This window comes from Aulonocara stuartgranti (genome assembly GCF_965226115.1).
Source record: "Aulonocara stuartgranti genome assembly, chromosome: 14".
NCBI classification, from domain to species: Eukaryota; Metazoa; Chordata; class Actinopteri; order Cichliformes; family Cichlidae; genus Aulonocara; species Aulonocara stuartgranti.
In genome coordinates, this window is record NC_138950.1 from 29,338,355 (window position 1) to 29,358,661 (window position 20,307).

General features: G+C 39.5%; 1 protein-coding gene across 2 annotated transcripts; it reads right to left on the minus strand.

The window, feature by feature from the left end:
- Positions 1-3,467: 3,467 nt before the first annotated feature.
- On the minus strand, positions 3,468-17,816 carry LOC309688207 (von Willebrand factor A domain-containing protein 5A-like). 2 transcript variants are annotated; one of them, XM_082503765.1, is made up of 21 exons: positions 17,553-17,816; positions 16,914-16,961; positions 16,586-16,788; positions 16,274-16,496; positions 14,911-15,077; positions 14,713-14,827; positions 14,407-14,582; positions 14,214-14,302; positions 13,924-14,068; positions 13,495-13,574; positions 13,218-13,332; positions 12,958-13,116; positions 12,758-12,861; positions 12,421-12,629; positions 12,308-12,340; positions 9,297-9,323; positions 8,375-8,413; positions 6,629-6,676; positions 4,157-4,305; positions 3,863-3,986; positions 3,468-3,777 (listed from the first exon to the last, which is right to left on the minus strand). In XM_082503765.1, the coding sequence occupies exons 2-21, from the start codon at positions 16,951-16,953 to the stop codon at positions 3,698-3,700; spliced, it is 2,325 nt and encodes a 774-aa protein (XP_082359891.1). In that variant the 5' UTR covers positions 16,954-16,961; positions 17,553-17,816; the 3' UTR covers positions 3,468-3,697. The 2 variants fall into 2 exon arrangements, 1 of the variants encoding a protein (XP_082359891.1); XR_014270992.1 differs by lacking the exons at positions 3,468-3,777; positions 3,863-3,986; positions 4,157-4,305 and having other exon boundaries at positions 6,662-6,676; positions 7,118-8,413; positions 17,553-17,815.
- Positions 17,817-20,307: the final 2,491 nt, after the last annotated feature.

Sequence of the window (20,307 nt, forward strand, 5' to 3'; positions counted from 1 at the left end):
AAATATTGTTCTGAAACACATTAAAATACACAAGTGAAAGATGACATCTGTAATGCATAAAACTGTAAGCAAAGCAAAACTGTTTATGTGAAAAACTGTAAAATATAATTTCAGTGTTCTTTTTACATTTCATAAGAGTAAAATCCTTGTAGGAGTAAATGTATCCAAGCTTCTGACAGATGTGACAGATGTTTAACTTATTGTTGTTTACTTGTAGTGTACAATAAATAATCAAAAACACAGGATTATTCTGCAATGCTTCATTACTCATTAATGTTACAAATGTTGAAAGGTAAAAGTTTTCAATAAAATCCTAAATATTGCAAAATGCTGCAAGAACTCAGTTCTTCTTTCACTGCTTTAGGACACATCCCATTATATTGACTACTGTACACACACTGCTTAATATTTAAGATACAAAAAATACTGGTTTCTGTGCATGCATCTGCAGTGAAGGTGTGTGTTGTTTTGCCATGCAGCTTTTACTTACTTAGGCGCAATCAAGCACTCTTCTTCATTTTGCCTACCATGAAGTCAAGCCAAAAAAACAAGAAAAGAAAAAAGATTTTTCTGGTATGAAGTATAACAGTTCCCTGAACTACCTCTGATAGTGTCCTCATCGTGATAATATTCCCTTTATTTATGATTAGTAATCTTTATCTTCAGAGGTGTGGGTGACAGTTTTAGTGTTTGCTTTAAAAAACAAAAACAAAAAACAACAAAAACTCAAAACAAAAACTTGAAATATATATATTCTATATACATATATAGAGATGCTCACTCCTGATTGGACACTGAGCTGAAGAAAAGAGAAGTTGGGAAGATGCTCAACAGAAGGAGATGGAAAGCAAAAAAATAGGAGAAGAGAGACACAGAGATAAGAGAAAATTGGAATCTGTTTGATCACCTGCTGGAAAAATAAAAACAAGCCAAAAAAAAAAAAAAAGGGAAATAACACAGTAGCGAAACCACAGCAAAAACCAACATAAGCACAAGTTATAGTAAATAATAAATATCTCCACATCCCGGAAGGGGCCTGATCAAGCCACAGGGGCCACCGGGAGTGAGCCAGTATATCCATATATTCTCCTCTCAGCCCTTCTGCCCAAAATGGCGAACAGAGAAAAGGGGTGTGAAGACCCCATAACTCACTCCGCCCACTCATTTGTGATGTTGCTGTCTGCTGTTCTAAAGTACATTTAAAACATGGGAGGGGTCTACTACTACTACTACTACTACTACTACTACTACTACTACTACTACTGTTACTGCTACTAACACTACAACCAATAATAATAATACATTTACTTTAAAAGCGCCTTTCAAGACACTCAAGGACACTTAACAACAGAATAAAACAAAAAGTAGAATAATGACAAATGACAAATGGCCTGTATTTGTATAGCGCTTTGCTAGTCCCTAAGAACCCCAAAGCGCTTTACACAACCAGTCATCCACCCATTCACACACTGGTGATGGCAAGCTACATTGTAGCCACAGCTGCCCTGGGGCGCACTGACAGAGGCGAGGCTGCCGGACACTGGCGCCACCGGGCCCTCTGACCACCACCAGTAGGCAACGGGTGAAGTGTCTTGCCCAAGGAAAATTTAAAACTGCTGGCTAAGGGTAAACGTAAATTCAGTAAAATTATAATTCACATCGGCAGTAATGATAACCGGTTGCGTCAATTGGAGGTCACCAAAATGAATATTGAATCGTGTGTAACTTTGGAAACAATATTGGAGTCTGTAGTTTTCACCGGTCCCCTCCCCAGTCAGACCAGGAGTGACATATTTAGCCGCATGTTCTCCTTGCTGGCTGTCTGAGTGGTGTCCAAAAAACGATGTGGGCTTCATAGATAATTGGGAAACTTTCCAGAGGAAACCCGGTCTTGTTAGGAGAGACAACATTCCTTAGATGGAGCCGCTCTCATTTCTAGAAATTTATTTCTAAATAAAATTTATTAAACACATATTAAAAACATGACTATCCAGAGTTGGGACCAAGAAGCAGACTTGCAGTCTTACATGCCTCTCTTCTCAAAACCCCGGAGTCATACTAACTATCAGAATCCTTGAAGCACAGGCCGAGTGCTATGAGATTGACTCTAAGATCACAACCTGATTAAAAACAGAATCTAACATAAACATTCTTGAGATTACGGGATGCCAAAAAATGTACTTTAAAACAAGATCTTCTTGTTTCATTGGGACAGTAAAGTCCCATAAGAAAGAATAGGCATACCTGTGTAAGAACAGGTATCACTGCTATGGAGTTTAATGTTTTACATGCAGACTCAGGGCTGCTAGTCTCCTCTCGGCATTTAAACATTGGTAATTTAGAAACTCACAGTTCAACAGCACAACACTGTGTTTCCTTTTTACATCAAACATTTCTTTCAGCCATCTGTTTTTATCAGTGGATACATGACTAACTTTTATTCAATAGCCACAAATTACACAAATCCAAGATTAAATATTTTATTTATCAAAGACATGTGATTACACATTCATCAAGGAGCTAAGCACAGTGTAAGAAAAACTTTATAAAGTAATAATAAATGTTTTATAAAAATCATATTCTCTGATGATCACATTACACGTGTCACATCTGTTTTTTGTTTTTTTCACTTTGGACTGAACATGGTAACGCCTGGACCTAAAATATCAGGGCTGATTTTTTTGTCCCAGTCCAGGCCTGCAGCCCTCCGTTAAGAAACCATGTTCTGATCTCATTTCCACATTGATACAACCGTGATGAGTTTATTTTAATGCGCTTTCATTGAATCCGTTTGATCTTTATTTAAGGGTCATTGGTTGGATACTTAAATGTAAAAAACAGAAACTCACTCGATCAAATTGTTAAGTGGTTGAGCAGGCTGATCCACAGCTGAGCCGAGCATCCCTGTACACCAGACCGTTACAGCAGTTTGCTGGTTTGATTTGTCTTGATGGCTCACACCTGTTGCATAGTGAGTTTCAGTTTCTACCTTCTGGGCAAAGGTTCCTGGTTTCAAAATGTAAAACATGGAGGTTTAAAAATAGCTTTGTTGTAGCAGCCATTACTCAGATGAACAAGTTATAGTTTGTTTGTGGTTGTATTAAGAGTATGTGATGGATGGCTCATGACTGCAGAACAAATCTAGCTATGCATTCCCTCTGCTGGCCTTGATTTCACTCACTGTGAGACATGGCTGATGATGAGGTCTCATTTGTTAGTGGAAATTATGTCCAGCTGTTTACTTACATGACATGAATTAAAAAATGAAAGATATGCATTGGAATAAGGAAGAATTTTGCTTCACTATGACTTTGAATTTAAGCTGCATATTTTCCTCAACCATGATTAAAAAATGTGTTGAAAGACAGAACTGGCCAGGTGTGTTGGTCTTTTTAAATATTTTAAAATTTAATTATTTATTTTTTTCATGGTGACTCATTAGAAGGAATGATGGGTCCAAACTCATGTGTGTTTTTATTTGTTTAATATTTGATGCTTTCAAGCAAACAGCAACATTAAAGTTAGAATAGAAAAGCAATCATCTCTGGTACTCTTACAAAGCTGACTTTGGACACATGCAGCATAAAATAAGGCACATTAGATAATAAAGTTGGACGATGCAAAGATTAATGTGGATGAAGTATGAAGTAAATCTGCTTCTGTGTATGAATCGTAAAGAAGTTAGTTTATAAAAACCTCAGAGGCCAAGGGCAGTTTTTTGCACACTGCAACCCAACAATATATTTCCAGCTTCCACACACTCTGTCACAGATGGTGCTGGAAATAAAAGGAAACACAAAATAAAATATTCAATTAGCATCTTAATAACTGACCGACTGTAGCAACTCAGTATAACCATCACCTTTTTGCGCACTGAGCCATGATACAGCCTTTGCAGCCAGAAGCTCCCACTCGTCCTTTGCATCCATCTTGAAACCATGAAGCCAGATCAGAGCCAGAATGGTGGCCCACACTTCACTGCTGGCCTAGTGTATAGAATCAGAAGTCATGTAGTTAAATATTAAATTAAGTGAGGCAGCATGCAGATGTTCGTTAACATGAGTGTGTAATTTTGAAAATTCACTTTTGAAACCATTTTAATGAATACGTTACAAACACCCACTATTACTGTGTTATTATTTATTTAATAGCCCACCTTTTCAGGCTTTGACTTTTCCACCTCCTCGTTGGTCTTTCTCAGTGCAGCAGCCAGAGCTGGATCAAGCAGCCAGCAGCCAGACGCCTTCTGGAGGGAGACTAACTGCAGCAAAGGGTCTCTGAGTGGCTTCTTAGCAGGTGGAAATTCTTCATCCGGCAGTTGTGAAGAGGAAAATTTAGAGGAAAAGTTACATAATAAAATGCCCTTCCTGGGTGGAATTGAAAGCAATATTTAAAATAATGTGCTGAGTTAAGTAAGAAAATAGTTCTAATGATTTGGTTCCACATTTTGCAATATATGTGTCATATTTAGAGTTGTTATTATTTCTAATTGGGCAATTAAAAGAACAATATTTAACAAAAGACGTCAGCTTTGACAACCAGATATATTTCATAACTTTTTGGATATTTGATGATTTCTTTTCTCGTGGAACCAGTTCCCAGTTTGGATTTGGGAGACACACACCCTCCCTACATTTAGGATTAGGCTTAAACCTTTCCTTTTTGATAAAGCATATAGTTAGCGCTGGATCAGGTGATCCTGAATCCTCCCTTAGTTATGCTATGTCTAGGCTGCTGGGAGATTCCCATTATGCATTGAGTATTTCTTCTTCAGTCACCCTTTTCACTCCCTATGTGTTTATACACCTCTCTGCATTGAATTATTCTTCCTCTCTGGCTCTCTTCCACAGCGTGTCTTTGTCCTGTCTTCCTACCCTCACTCCAGACTGTCGCAGCAGATGGTGACACCTTCATGAGCCTGGGTCTGCTGGAAGTTTCTTCCTGTTAATATGGAGTTTTTCTTTCCCACTGTCACCAAAGCGCTTCCTTATATGGGGTAATATGATTATTGGGAGTTTTCTCTGGATTTTTTTGTATTATTGTACCTTACATTATAAAACACCTTGCGGCAACTGTTGTTATGATTTGGCCTTATATAAATAAAATCAAATTGAACTGAATTTAGTTATGGCATCTGACAGTGGACTCCTCTTTGTTCTGCTAGACAATAGTATTGTTATGAACAATACTATTGTTCATAACAGTACACATATTAAAGGAAGTGCACTACAGTAGTTTGAATCATATGTATCCACATGTATCTAACAGATTCTAATTTGTGATTGTAAATGATGAGTCTTCTTGACATGCACAACTTAATTACTGAATTCTACCAGGTTCTGTCCTGGGACCAATACTTTTTGCGTAATACTTGCTTCGTTTAGGCGGAATTATTAGAAAACAATTAATGCATTTTTATCACTTTGCAGATGACCCTCAGCTTTATTAACCATGAAATCAGAAGACACAAATCAACTAGTTTAACTACAGAAATGTCTTACAGATATTAAGGTCTAGGTGTCAGGAGTAGTGTCGTGGACGAGAGAAGGAGGACCCAATCGCCGGACTCACAGGCAGGTAGGTGAAGGTGGATGTTTATTGCCGAAGGAGTGAGCATACAGTACAGAGGGAGGAAAATGGCTGGCTGGCTGGCTGGCTGGCTGAATGAACGAATGAACGAACAAAGGACTGGCTGGCTAATTGAACATACAGACGACACTAACATCAGACGTACATCAATGACACGACAGTGAATGAGTGGAAACAGAGGGCTTAAATACACAGACTGATGAGGATGATAATGAGAGGCCGGTGAGTACACAGCTGAACATAATCTGGCTAATGACACGAGACGAGCTGACACAGGAAAAGCAGGAAGTGAGAACATGGAAGTGGCAAAATAAACTGAACATGAACAAAACTGAAAACACTGGGTCACCGACCCAGGAACCCTGACACTAGGTAACTTTTAATAAGTCCTAAAAAACCTAGAAACATGGTGTCTAACCAGACACTTATTTTGATGGTATTAACTTGGCTTCCAGTAAAGTGTGGGAAATTTTACCAGGATATGTCCTTCAATGCACATATTAATCAAATATGTAGGACTGCCTTATTGCAATGTGTCTAACAAACAAAAACATTATGTGTAAGAGTGATACTAAAAAATTAGTTTATGTATTTATTACTTCTAGGCTACACTATTGTAATTCATTATTGTAGATCACTTTTAAAAATGTCTGAAAAATCCTCAGTTGATCCAGAACGTTGCAGTGAGAGTACAAACAGGAACTATGAAAGACAGAGCATATTTCTCTCATATTATCTTCTATTCATTGTCTTCAGAATTTAATTTAAAATCCTTTCCTTCATATAGAGTGAGGAGAACTTTCAGTGAAAACATTCCTTTATGATAAAGCTCATAAGTTTGGGCTGAAGCAGATGACTTTGAACAATCGCTTAGCAATGCTGCAATAGGCTACCGGGGGGCTACCTATGATGTTTCTGTTTATTAATAGGAAAAATGAACCGCGCTGGCTGTCTCTTTTATAGTTTGCCACACACTAAAAACAACAATTAAGAGTACAAAAGCACCAATTATACATAAAAAAGAAGTCAAAACAGATACCTCCATCCATGCTGTACAAACAGCAAAAATCCATGAGACATCTGTCTTCTGTTTTTTCAAAGGAAACACAACAGTAAGCACACCAGATATTCTTAGTTCTATAATTCTAATCCAAATGCAAACAAAATTAAAACATGTATCTTTCATTGCACACTAAATTCAGTAGCAAGGTTAACTGATGTGCAATCTCATTGCACTTGTCTGACTGGAATTGAATTATCTTAATTGCTCATGTGTAGCATGCCAGACTAAATCTGTCTGTGTCCACCGTCACAAGTGTAACTCAATTAACTTGCAGTAATCCCAATACTGACTAACTACTAGAAGACAAAACCAACCCTAGGCAGTACTGAAATGTTTAAAATCATCCTATATACTTTACAACAAAATAGTTATTTGCAGATAAAATCTCTAATAGCCAGTTAAAAATAATAAATTAATGCTTTAATTAAACTATTTGAGAGAAAATCAATCTTTACACATCCTTACACAGCCTGTAACTGGGGTTTTCCTGGTGTGATAGACCCCAGCCTCTATGGATCTTGTGCTCAGAACTTGTTCCTGTGGTGCCATGATTAGTGCCTCTGTGCTGTCTTTCAGTCCAGCTTTGTCCAGCCCCTCGTAGAAGTGCCTGATTTCGATGTCAGCCACTTCCTCTATCTGCCAGTTGTTCATACTGTGCAGGGGACTGTCCTTCCATGATAGTTCCTCCTCTTTCTTTGGTTTCTGCTGCCTGAGGTATTCACTGAGCACATGGTTGGTTTTGGCCATCTTCTTGGTGTACTCGTGGATGTTCGTTGTCTTATCCTGGAATGTGGTACTGACACTCAACAGTCCCCTGCCTCCTTCCTTCCGCTTAGCATACAGCCTCAGGGTGCTGAACTTGGTGTCAGAACCATCCATGCAGGGTCAGGAGTTTCCTGGTCTTGATGTCAGTGGCTTCTATATCCTTCTTTGGCCAACTTATTATCCCAGCAAGGTACCCGATGACCGTCAAGGCCTAGGTGTTGATAGCCTGGATCTTGTTCTTACCATTTAGTTGACTCTTCAGGACTTGACTGACCCTCTGCAGGTACTTGGTGGTTTCAGCTTTCCTAGCAGCCTCTCCACGGCTCCCATTTGCCTGTGGGATCCCCAGGTACTTGTACCTGTCCTCTATGTCTGCAATGTTGACTTCTTGTAGTTCGATCCCCTCAGTTCTGACTACCTTCCCTCTCTTTGTTGTCATCTGATTACACTTCTCCAGTCCAAATGAAATTCCTCTGTCATTGCTGTATATCTTGGTGGTGTGGATCAGTGAATTGATATCTCGTTCACTCTAGGCATACAGCTTGATGTGATCCATGCACAGGAGGTGGCTGACAACTGCTCCATTCTGTAGTTGGTATCTGTAACCAGTATTGTCAGTGATCTCACTGAGGGGGTTCAGGTCTAAGCTGAACAGCAGTGGGGACAGATCATCCATCTCCTTGGTAGATCCCGCACCTGATGGTGACTTGTGCTATTGGCTTGAAGTTAGTCTCTAGTGTTGTTCGCCACATCCACATAGAGTTCCTGATGAAGGCTCTTAGGGTCCTGTTGATCTGAGCCATGTGCCTACTCATCTTTGCCGCTATGATGCCTGAACAGAAGCTTCCATGTGGTAGGAATGCAGGTTATGTCCAGTAGTTGGATGGGCCCAGTCCCTTCTACAAACAGCTACACATTTACATAGATGTACAGATGTGTCATTTAGGTTTTACTTACCTGCTTCAATTTCCTCAAACATCGCCGCGGAGTCACACACTATAACGTAAAATAGAGTCAGTACATTTCTTAAGAATTTGTTAAGGAACACTAACTTACTGATTTGTTGATATACAAATACAAAACAATAGTATAAAAGTATGTAAATGTTCATCACTGTCACCTTTCTAATCAGAATCTTGATTTCTTGTAACAAATATTTTAAAGTCAATGTCATTTATTGCTTTTGGATCGTCTGAACCTGACTCAGACATTCTGCTCTTAAATTTATCATCGTACTCTTTTTATTCACATTCATCTGTCTGACAAAAACAGATTAATATTTCATCTTAACATGTAATGTCTCCACATCATACTACGTTTCTGGCTTCTGAGAGTCTTACAGCAGGTTAGAATATTACTACAATATTTAAACTGTATTTAAATCTACATGTTGATAAACACCACCTATATTTAATCATTCAAGTTCAGACAGATTGGCTCATTTAAAGGGTCTTTTTCATTATTTTTACTCTTTTGTGCAGTAGAGAAGAAAATGGCTCTTAATGGAAGGAACTACATGATCACATATTTAATATATTACATTTCTAATTATTTAATAATTCAAAAAAGTTAGTTTCACAGGAAGGAATTGCAGCTTGATTATGACACTAATATGGAAATGTTGGGAAAATTAGACATTTCATTTGCTGTTTAGATCAGTACGTTTATGGCTTCTGAGGTCATTATCATGACCTGCAACTTATCATAAATGGTAGTATAAATACAGCCAATTACAACAACTGGGAAAATAAATACTGCAGCAACTGTGCAGTGAATGTTTGACATTTAACATTTCAAATACAAATATGTTGGTTTCTTTGTTTTTATTTTAGAAATGCACATGTGTGTAGATGTGTGTTGTCACTCAGCTTCTACTTACTAATCGTGGATGGAGCAGCCCTCATGACTATGAAAAAAAAAAAGTCAGGTTGAGGGTGAACATATAAGAGAGAAATAAAACCTGGCATTACCACACCGTTGATCTTTAAAATGTATAAATCAACCTTAAACAGGTTGAGGTTATCAGGTGAAGACTTCACTTTGTAACACAGCACATTACAAAGGCTGTCACAGCAAATACTGCAGCTATTTGCATACAGTATTCAAATGAATTCATCCTCTATACGGTTGCCATTTGCCTGTGGGATTTCCAGGTATTTGCAATGTTGCATTCTCATAGTTTGATCCAATCAGTCTTCTTTACTATCTGACTACACCTCTCAAATCCAAATGACATTTCAATGTCATTACTGTATACCCTGGTGATTGGTGAATCAATGTCACGTTCACTCTTGGCATACAGCTTGATGTCATCCATGTACAGGAGGTGGTGTGACGATTGCTCTGTTCCATAGTCGGTATCCAGCCAGTCTTGTCAATGATCTCACTGAGGGTGTTCAGGCGTATGCAGAAAAGCAGTAGGAACAGTGCATCTCTTTGGTAGATCCCACACTTGTTGGTGACTTGTGCTTTGGGCTTGAAGTTGGCCTCTACTGTTGTACACCACATCCCTATTGAGTTTCTGATGAAGGCTCTTAGGGTCCTGTTGAGCTTGTATAGATCTAGGCATTACAGGATCCAGCTGTGGGGCATCGCGTCATAGGCCTTCTTATAATCAATCCAGGCAGTGCACATGTTGATAAGCCTAGTGTTGCAGTCTCGGGTGACTGCTCTGTCAACCAGTAGCTGGTGTTTCGCTCCTCTGGTATTCCTGTCTATTCCTTTTTGTGCCCCACTCATGTATTGATCCATGTTCCTATTCATCTTTGCCACTATGATGCCTGACAGGAGCTTCCATGTGGTACTGAGGCAGGTTAACGGCCAGTAGTTGGATGGGACTGGTTTCTCCTGGGGGTCCTTGGGAATCAGGCCTTTGTTTAGCCATTACAAGTGTCATTGACTAGTAGCTGGTTCATTTGTGCAGCCAGACGCACATGGAGTGCAGTCAGCTTCTTCAGCCAGCCAATTTTACACACACGTGTGTGTGTGTATGTGTGTGTGTAGAAGTACTTGTACTGTGTTTGCAATGGTAAAAAACCTTGAACTCTCCGAGCGAAACAGGGGAACGATAGTGTGCGGTAGGGCTGCCACAATTAGTCGACTAGTCACGATTACGTTGACTATCAAAATCGTTGACGAGTAATTTAATAGTCAGCGCGTCGTTTGAAGCTTTGTAAGATCACAAAAGACGCAGGAATGAGTAGTAGGATTTAAGAGTGTAATAACGGACTGAAACAAAAGATGGCAGCACTGCATGTACAAGGATGCCAGCTGCCGTTAAACCCCGAAGAAGAAGAAGCTGTGTCCCAGAATTCATAGCGCAGCCCAGCTCAGTTTCCAACAATGGCGGCAGCTAGTTAGTTTTATTATTACTCTTATTATTCTTTCTGGGTCACAAAATAAACGTTTAACATATATCTGCTCAGTTTATCAAGACACCACATATTTTCAAAAGCGCTCCGACGTTTTCGGAGACGTCTGTTACCCACCAGCTCGATAGCTAGCGGGGGGGCAAGGCTCACTAGCGCCGTGAGAACACCGGACTCCCTGCAAATTGTTTTCAAACCCACCGCCGTCTTTCACTACTCAGGTTAAACATACATAAGTCACTTAGATAACTTTAAAATGTTATTGTTTGGCTTTTTTTTTGTATTTTATTTGTTCCTGAGTAAATCGGTTTGGCTGAGGTTCAAGTTATAGTTTTACACAGCTGAATAAACGTCAAGCAGACAGCTGATTATCAGAAGTGTGAGATACTCGAGAATATACTCCGGTGTCCTGTTATATTTTAGATAGCAAGGAGTTTATTAAACTTCACCGAAACAATCTGCAAATTTCATTAAAATTTAATAAACTATCATCTTGTCTTTATTTTTAGTTAGCACCTTAAAAGCTTAAAGCTGTAAGCTAATGATAGTTATATAAGAGCAGATGCTGTTGGTGCAATAAGCTGTAGTTTTACGTCCAATGGATGATGATCTGATTAGTCGACTAATCGCAAAAATAATCGGTGACTAGTCGACTATCAAAATAATTGTTTGTGGCAGCCCTAGTGTGCAGCCACTAATAAGATAAGATAAGATTTAAAACAAAGATTTAAGCACCAAATAGGGTAAATTGAAAATGCCATTTGAAGTCTCCAAATATAGAGCTTCTCTTTTTTATGTAATATACATATAAATTCCCCACTAGTTTTGAGGGCAGTCTAGCCTTCAAGCTCAGGTGCTTTACATAGTATCTTTGCTGTTCCCAGGACTGTGCTCTTCTGGACAGAGAGCTCAAATAATGTTCCTGGGATCTGCTGGAGCCACTCACCTATCTTGGGGGTCACTGCACTGAGTGCTCCGATTACCATGGTTATTATACTAAGTCCTATAAATCTAACATAATAATATAATAGCTCTGTCTTTGGTCAGCAATTTCCAAGGCATCAGGTATGGACAGCTTGCTATACTACTTAGGCATCCCTGTCTTCATCACATCTTTCTGCAGCTCTGATAGTTGGATTAGTTCCCTCCATAATGCCTTGATCTTGGCCTCTAGACTGGCTATTCATCTTGTAGACAACCATCTCACCGATAACTGCTGCCGTGGTGTAGATCATTTAGTTGATTTCAGTGATGGTCACAATAGGCATTGTCTGCACTGCTGCATTCGTATCTTCTAATAGACCCTCAGAGTGTACTTCATGTAATCTTGATAATCAGTCACTGAGGTCACGTTTCTCAGCTTCACCATGAACCTATCTTTCAGAACCACCAACAGGGGCGAGAGGGGGATTTTACACACACACACACACGTATGCGTCTAACACTTCATGAGTACTGTGTGTGTGTGTGTGTGTAGAAGTACTTGTACTGTGTTTGCAATGGTAAAAAACCTTGTACTCACCAAACGAAGTACAGGAACGATAGACATCAGGCACTGATAAGATAGGATAAGATAAGATAAGAATGCCCCAAGAACAATATGAAGTAGATAGGATTGCTAATTATTCATGTTACTTGGAATATCTCGGTGCAGAAGAGGTCCTTGAATCTCCTTGTTGTTGTCTGTATTGACAACAATGAAAGCAGTGAAAGAACTGCTCACTCCTGATTGGACACTCAGCTGCACCACCTTCTTCTTTACTTCTTCTTTTTCCTCATTGTTTTCTGCTTCCATCTCTAGCAAGCAAATAAGAGTCCGAGCAGCTAACCTGTGGACTATTAAGCTACAGACAAGAGAAAATATTGGTATGGTGACATGGTCACAATTACCATGTAATTATCATGTTACATGCAAAGTGAACTATTGTAAAGTTATTATCTAATAAATCCAGTAGATTAACAGCTCATTTACCCAGAGTCTGCTGCAGGTCTGAGACTGAAGTGCAGCTGGTTCTCAGAGGGATGACCTGCCAGGCTGTACTTCAGCGTCACACAGCCCTCTGCTGCCTCTGAGCTCTGACACAGAATTACAGTGTCAAATCAATTTTATCTTTTCAAAACATGACAAGCATAAACACAGAGATCTACACTGTGAGAAGATGCTGCTCCTACCTGTCCAGTGAGCTGGGCATAAATTAGTGACCTTTGACCCTGGAAAAGTGATGTGATTGGTGGAGAGAGTACAGTGATAGTGGATCCCTTTGGTAAATCCCATGTAACAGAAACATCTTCCACTGCTGGTTGCAGAGAAAAATGCAGCGACTGCATCACCTGATGAGTACAAAAACTGAAATCATATCTTCTGTCCAATTTTTTTTTTTTTTAAAACACAAATCATTTTTTGCTGTAACTCTTATGAGTCATTGTTTTACTTTTGGTTGCATCCTGTCAGTCCCTGTGATGAACTGAGCGTGACCTCCTCCTTCCTTGGCCATCCCATTGATGAGAGCAGAGCTGGCCCCTTCCCCAATCCCAAAAGAGAAACACCTGCAACACAACAGTTTTCTCTGAGTACACAGAGGACATGTTGGACATTCTGGGAATTGTGTAGATGTAGTTGTTTTTTTCTGGTTTGCGAGAATACAGCAGTTGTTTTAAAAACAGACACACTTGGCATATAGCACATATAATCACATTTTTTTGTTTTACCTGTGGGAACCTGAATTTTTCTTCACCAGATCGATCACTTCTTTGGTGTTCCCCACCTCTCCATCAGTAAAGACAAACAGCTAGAGAGGACAGTTTACACACAGTTTTTCAACTGCACAAGCTGAAACACAACTCTCTGATATGTAATCAAGTATGCGGTCAGTAAACTGTTTTAACAAGTAAAAACAAAGAGAAGAAGCTTTAAGCAAGAGTGAGAGGAACAGTAGGAACCACTCAACAGATCAACTCATGTATAATTAGCAGATTATATGAGATATGTTACGACTGATACAGGGCTTGATTCATGGTTAACTTACATGTTGGAGTAATGAATGAGAAAAAAGAAAGACTAAAGAATGACATTATTAAAGTGTGTGTGTGTGTGTGTGTGTGTGTGTGTGTGTGTGTGTGTGTGTGTGTGTGTGTTACCTGTCTAGGCTGAGTGGGGATGCAGGGCTGGCTGTAAATATGTTTGAGCGACTCCAGGATTTCTGTTCCTCCAAGATCAGCCTTCATCTGCTCAACTTTCTTCAGAGCCTCCTCCATGGTCTTCTCACCATACTCTACACTCTTACTGCCATGACAAACACACAAATGAGATCAAACATAACCTGGAGTTTTGCAGAATCATCCAAAGGCAACATGTTGACTAACAGCAGGGAAGATATCTTATCACACATTTACAGTGATATCACTGAGATCATATGAATACAACTGACGGGAAGATGTGTTCATAACTGGACCCAAAACTGTAAATGTTGAAATAGCAGCCCATTGGTAAGCTCTTCAACAGGAGCAGCAGAGTGTCCTTCAGGGAAGAGGGAGAAGATGATGAGGCCACTGTGTGAGAGGAACAATTTTATGAAAGATTTGAGGAAATATTTCACAACTATAACACCACATCATAAATACCTTGGCACTGCTGATCCGAGTTTCCTTCTGCTCAGTGTTATTCGTAGCACAGTCCATACTTCCAGATCGATCCATTAAGAACACAAACTCTCCACATGAAGCCGTTGAAGACATCACAGACTGGGGGAACTCAGGGTACAGACTCACCATCACCACTGGATCACCCATCAGAGAGCCTGAAACACATGAAAAGGACAGAAAAATGTCAAGTTTACATTTTGTAATAGCTCCAACACAATTAACTTTTAGATTGAAGAAGAACAATTTTTATTTGCAAACTAATGACTTCACTTATTTTTCACTCACCCGGCTCAGCAGAGGCCTGTCCTGCCTCCACCACAGCAGTGGGCTGGTGGGCGTCTTTGTAATAAATCAGCAGTTCAACATCTCTGTCAAACTTGTGTCCTGCAGCCAGCTTGACCTGCACACCACAAACACATTCATATTTATTCATCAGTAACAAGTAACAACCACACACAGCAGACACATCAGCACTCTACCTACCGTGGCCTGGGTTTGATCAGTGTTGAGGTACTGCAGAGGGTCCAGGGAGCAGTTGGACTCTACTTTAGAGACTAGACGAGGAGAGGACACTCGGGCAGAAAAAGACAGACTGTAGGGCACCAGAGAGGCTGGAACAGAAGTCACCTGGAATAATGGATCTTCACTATCTGCACACAACATCAGGTTATAAATGATGTAATTAATGAGGCATAATATAATCAAATAATTTAGGCTGTAAAGACTCTCTGGTTCACATGGTAGTACAGATAAAATGAGGAAAATAAGCATTTTGCTCAATATAAACAAAACTACTTTACAGCTGTTTTAATTCAAAACAATGAAAAAGTGACAGAAAAGGAATAACTTGACTTTTATGACCTACGGATGGAATAATGAACCATATCGGTAACAAAACACAAACATCATTTTTTGCCTATTCCTTCTTCAGAAAAAACCAAAAATCTGTTAGGGTGATATAAAATTTCATGTCAGCGAGAATTAAATAGTGTTAAGTATATAAACCTCTTTATGATCTAACTTTTGGAAAAAAATAAGGGAAACTCCATATAAACACACTCATTTAAAACCATTTACTGATATAAAATCATGACGAGAGGGAGAGTCTGTGTTTGCACACTGCATCAACCTACTTCCAAAAAAAATTATAATCTGACAAATGCAGTCCTGTCAAAACTAAACACACCAGTTCCAACAAGGTTTTATGAGGTGTTTGTGCTGATTGGTTTGGTTTTCTCTGACTGTGATGGTCAATCAGTCAAATATCTCCAGTTTTGGGTTTGTTTGTCATCTTTCAAGAAGTCTTGTGATTGGTTTAGGTGCAACTTTGAAAACAAAAGCCATGCTGCCATTTTCTTTTTGAGAAAAGAAGTTTTCTCCTGCAACCCCTAAAAAATAAGCCACACTTGTTCAGTCTTATTCTAATACCTCGAAATCTAACATTTGATATGCTAGCTGAGGCCTGTAGAATCTGAGATACAGCTTTTGGGCTTTTTGTAATTTCTCTGAGGATGCACTAAAGCTTTTCACTGGACTGGAACATTTCTTTTTCACAGCTTTTTATATTTGGTAATCACAATGTGATGAGAAGTGAATCCTTTTTCTTGCAGAATATCAACTTGAAACTTGACCTAATTATCTTCCAGATTTTTCTCACAGTATGTGTTTTCCTGTATGTGGCAACAGTTTCATATCTGGTTCTGTGTTCACACATTACAGTGACTGGCAAAGTTGGAAGATGGTTTTTTTTGTGTTCTGTCAGTGGTGTGAAGGTTGGAAGGTGGTTCAAGACTTTCACTGATATAGTTGAAGCATTTCTGGTCCAAGTATTCTGAAGTTGTCCTACCCTGAGGTTGGTATCGAGGGTTGAGCACACCAGGCAGACAGAACCTCAGACCATCATCAGCCTGCACAGCCAGCTCAGTGACGTACTCCAACCTGATGGAGGCGCTCTCTCCTGGAGGAAGGCTGCCCACACGCAGAGAGAATATATCTGGACTCTCATCACTCTCCTCCAATAGGAAGGCCTGCTGACCGGAGCTCAGAGCATCATCATACTCCTCACGAGCCTGAAGCACAGGTGACACATGCCAGTGACATTCACTGTGTTTATTTTGAAGCTCACTTATAATCAGGTTATATTTACTGTCCAGCTCACCTTCTGTTTCTCCTTCACCTCAGCTACAATCTGTGTCTGTCCAATCTGAGCACTGAAATGACAGACAGCAGCATCTCCAGGCAGAGGGAAGACAAAAACAGCCTCTAATGGTTTGTCCTCCTTGTTCTCGTAGTTCAGAGTGGAGACCACTGTAGCCACATGGTCCCTCACCTCCAGCTCCACCTCAATGCTCTTCAGAGGAACTGATAGAAAAATAATATTAGAATAAATACAAACCATACATCAGGGTATTATTATGTGCCATTACAACAACAACAACAAAATCTACATTTGAAGTTGTTTTAATTAACTTCTTTTCCATCAGTACCTGGTTCCTTCTGAAGAGTTAGCAGACCACAGCAATCCATTATCTTACCTGTAAAACAAGAACACTTAATACTGAAACTTTTACACTTTACAAATACGGAACATTCAAAACATATAGCCGCAGTCAGAGAGAACGGGTATGTCGACCGTGGGAATAAACGTTCTCCGTTAACTACTTTCTTTTTTAGGCTCTGTGCCTAAAAAAAAAACCTTCATCAAATAAAGGAATCACTGTAAACATGGCGCTTCTGGTCTATTTTTAACCGAAAGTCGTAACACAAATTGCTCCTGACCGATTTATGTTTTGAGTACAAGTTACTTTGGTGACGTAAGCAGCTAAAAGGAGAGTCACTGTCGGGAACAGCTCGCTGACGCATTAATCAGAGTTTTTGTAGAGGCCTCGGGTTTTGTTGCAGTCTTGTTTATTATTATAACCAGCCAAGCGTCCCTCTGACCGTGACTTTCACTTTCACATTAAACATGCCGTCTGTTGTATAATCCTGTGGACTTTCTCCACTGCATGACTGTAGACACACATAAACAGTTAGTGCGGAACGTCTGTGTGACAGCCCCCACATGACAGCGATAAGCTTTCAGGTTTTCCTGTCAGTCCAGCTGCTGTAATAACGGACAGACTTACCTCAAAGAATGTACTGATGTTTCCGGTACAGTTTTACTGCAGCCCCCTCCTCTAAATACGTGAAGAATGGTGTTAAAACACGTAATGTTTTCGCTAACAACACTGACCTAACTGAAACAAGACTGCCACCGGGTATGCTCGATTTTCTTGTACGAGAGCACCCAGTGGCGTAGTGATGTGTCGGTCGCGAACGAAACGGCTATAAGAGCCGATTCTTTGAAGTGAACGACGCGAGCCGACTCCTTATTGGGAGTCGTGGATTTTTCCCCCTTCTCTCACCCTCTGGCACTTTTTTCTGCTTCACTCAGCACGTGAGCCTTGTGCTTTGTGCTGGGAAGAGGGGGGAGGGGCGGTAATAGCACAGGAACAGAGTCAGAGGGAAAGCGAGAGAAAGAGAGCCAGGGGCAACAAGGTCACATTAGAAAGGTATAGTGAGCATCCACAACTATTTTCAGTTGCGGATGATAAAGGATTCAGAAAGTTTATTCATGCAGGCCTACAAGACAGAGAATGTGCATCTTCTTTTTATTTTCATATTTGAATTTATATTTAATTGCGCTGTGGTTTGCAGTGTTTTGTGTTGTTTCGTTTTAAATTTGTTCAAAAGGAAACAGCTGAAAATTTAAATAGTTAAAAGTTGAAATGTAAATAGTAGTTGTTTGTATTATATGATATAATTATAATTATTGTATAATATAATATATATGTGAGTGCTTGTGTATAAATACACAAACAATACACATATGCTTTCAATTGTGTAATTTAAGCGATCTAGGTAGCTCTTGTTTTGGAAGTTCAGTTAATGCTAGAAATGTGCTTTGGAGTTTGTACGTACTTTGTCTCTAGGGGCCACCGTATATATTTATATATATATATACATATATAAATAAAACCACGTGTTTTCTTTTACATTAGTAATTCCTTTTGTGCATCATTTTATATTGTTGTTAAAAATAAATAAATTAAAGCAACAAAACAACCTGAAGAGCCGGTTGGGAGCTGAAAGAGTTCAGGGCTCAGTTTAGGCTCAGTTTAGAAAAAAGGTAGAGGGATTGTACACCCAGGGTACCAAACAGGCCGCTCCTGAGAGCACAGGTGTGAGGAGCTTTATGTTACAGTTTCTGTCAATCTGTAACCATCATCACAGTTTTCATTCAAGTCACACCCCTTTAATCCGATCAGTCTTTTTTTTTCACGATGGGTATATTATTAGTATCTTATCATTAAAACCTAGAAAAAAAATGAGGTTTGAATATTCTTCTTCTTATTATTATCTGTTTATTTATTTAATTTTAGATAATGTAAGTGTTGTGATTGAGAGAAACATGTTACCAGAGGCAGGAATTAACAAAGTACAAATACTTCTTTACTTTGGAGGATGTGTCCTCTTGACAGTGTACTTGACATATTTGACTGCTGGTATCATCTATGAAGCAATTTGTTTATCAGCTAGGAGCTAGTTAGCACAGCTGCATTTTAAATTTTGTTTAGTGAGTCAAAGGAGAAAGAACAGATGCTCAGAAGAGGAAGATTGTCAATGTTTTGCTGAACAAAAGAGTGAGTGGTTTTTTTTTGTAAAGGAGCGAAACTTTGTTACCACTTCTATGTTGAAATCTTCACTCCTAGTGTGTGTGTGTCTGTGAGTGAGGAATTCTCTTGTTTTATATTATCACTCCCTTTCATTCTATCTGTGAGGACCTGCGTCTAATGGGCTTCTCTCTTCTCTTTCATGCTTATCAACATTACAATTGTCTTTCTGTTATGTTACCAAGATTAAATCTGTTTAGGGCTCGTGGCATCCTAGTGGAAGACGATGGTGTGAGTAAATGTGTCCATTCCCCTGACCTCTGACTGTGGTTGCTGTCCATGGTGCTGATCAAAAGCTGGAAAGAATCTACTGACAGTATTGATTATTGGTATGCATTATTTTACCAATACAGTGAGAAAGAGAGAGAGAGCAAGAGAGGGTGAGAAAGACTGTGAGAAGCTGTTTTTGCTTCAGGTGGAAAGGGCCCAAAAATAATGTCCCCGGCCGAATCACAGTTGTTACACTTGTGAAAGGGGGTCTTTTTAAAGAAAAAAGACCTCCTCCTATTGCAGTAAAAAAAGTGCACCATAGTCAAAACATTTTAACAGCACTCTAGTTTTCATACAGTCATACTCATTCTGTACACTCAAACTCCCCGATACACCCACCCAACACAGCACCTTTAACACTGTGTGTGTGTGTTCATACACTCCTGTTTCACACATCCTGTCTACTGAAACTGAAAGAGGGTGGCATGGAAATCAAATAGGGTGGCAAAATCAAAGCCATTTCTTCTATGCTGGTGTTACTGTGGGATCCCAGAGTGGGATATTCTGTGTAAAACACGTGTTATGGGACATGTTTCATTAATATATGTATTCATTTTCAGTTTCTTTAAAAGAATAGAAATCCATATTACGTTGGAAAGAAGTGGGGGCAGAATGTTGGTGGTTGCTCCAGGGTTTCGGGGAGCAGTAAGGGAGCCCACCTTCCGCTGCTTCCTCAGACACGTACTGGAGAAAAACTGAGACGCATTGTGTCTTCATTACTCTGCTCTTCACCTGCTTTTTCAGGTAACATATTTATCACGGTTGTCTTCATCCTTGGGACCCGCAACATTAAATTCTGTAATATGTATAAGTCAATACGTATGGTTAAAATACATCACATGCAGTAAGTATACGCATGTTTCATATAAACATAGTCTGTAACTATCTTATTGGCTTT

Bases quoted from the DNA above. Each gene is read 5' to 3' on its own strand.
- LOC309688207 (XM_082503765.1), bottom strand. From the start codon at position 16,953: ATGGATTGCTGTGGTCTGCTAACTCTTCAGAAGGAACCAG. The intron at 12,862-12,957 runs GTAGGAGCAGCA...ATTCTGTGTCAG, and splicing joins ATGCCCAGCTCACTGGACAG to AGCTCAGAGGCAGCAGAGGG. The intron at 12,341-12,420 runs GTAACATGAATA...CTATCTTATCAG, and splicing joins TCTGCACCGAGATATTCCAA to TGCCTGATGTCTATCGTTCC.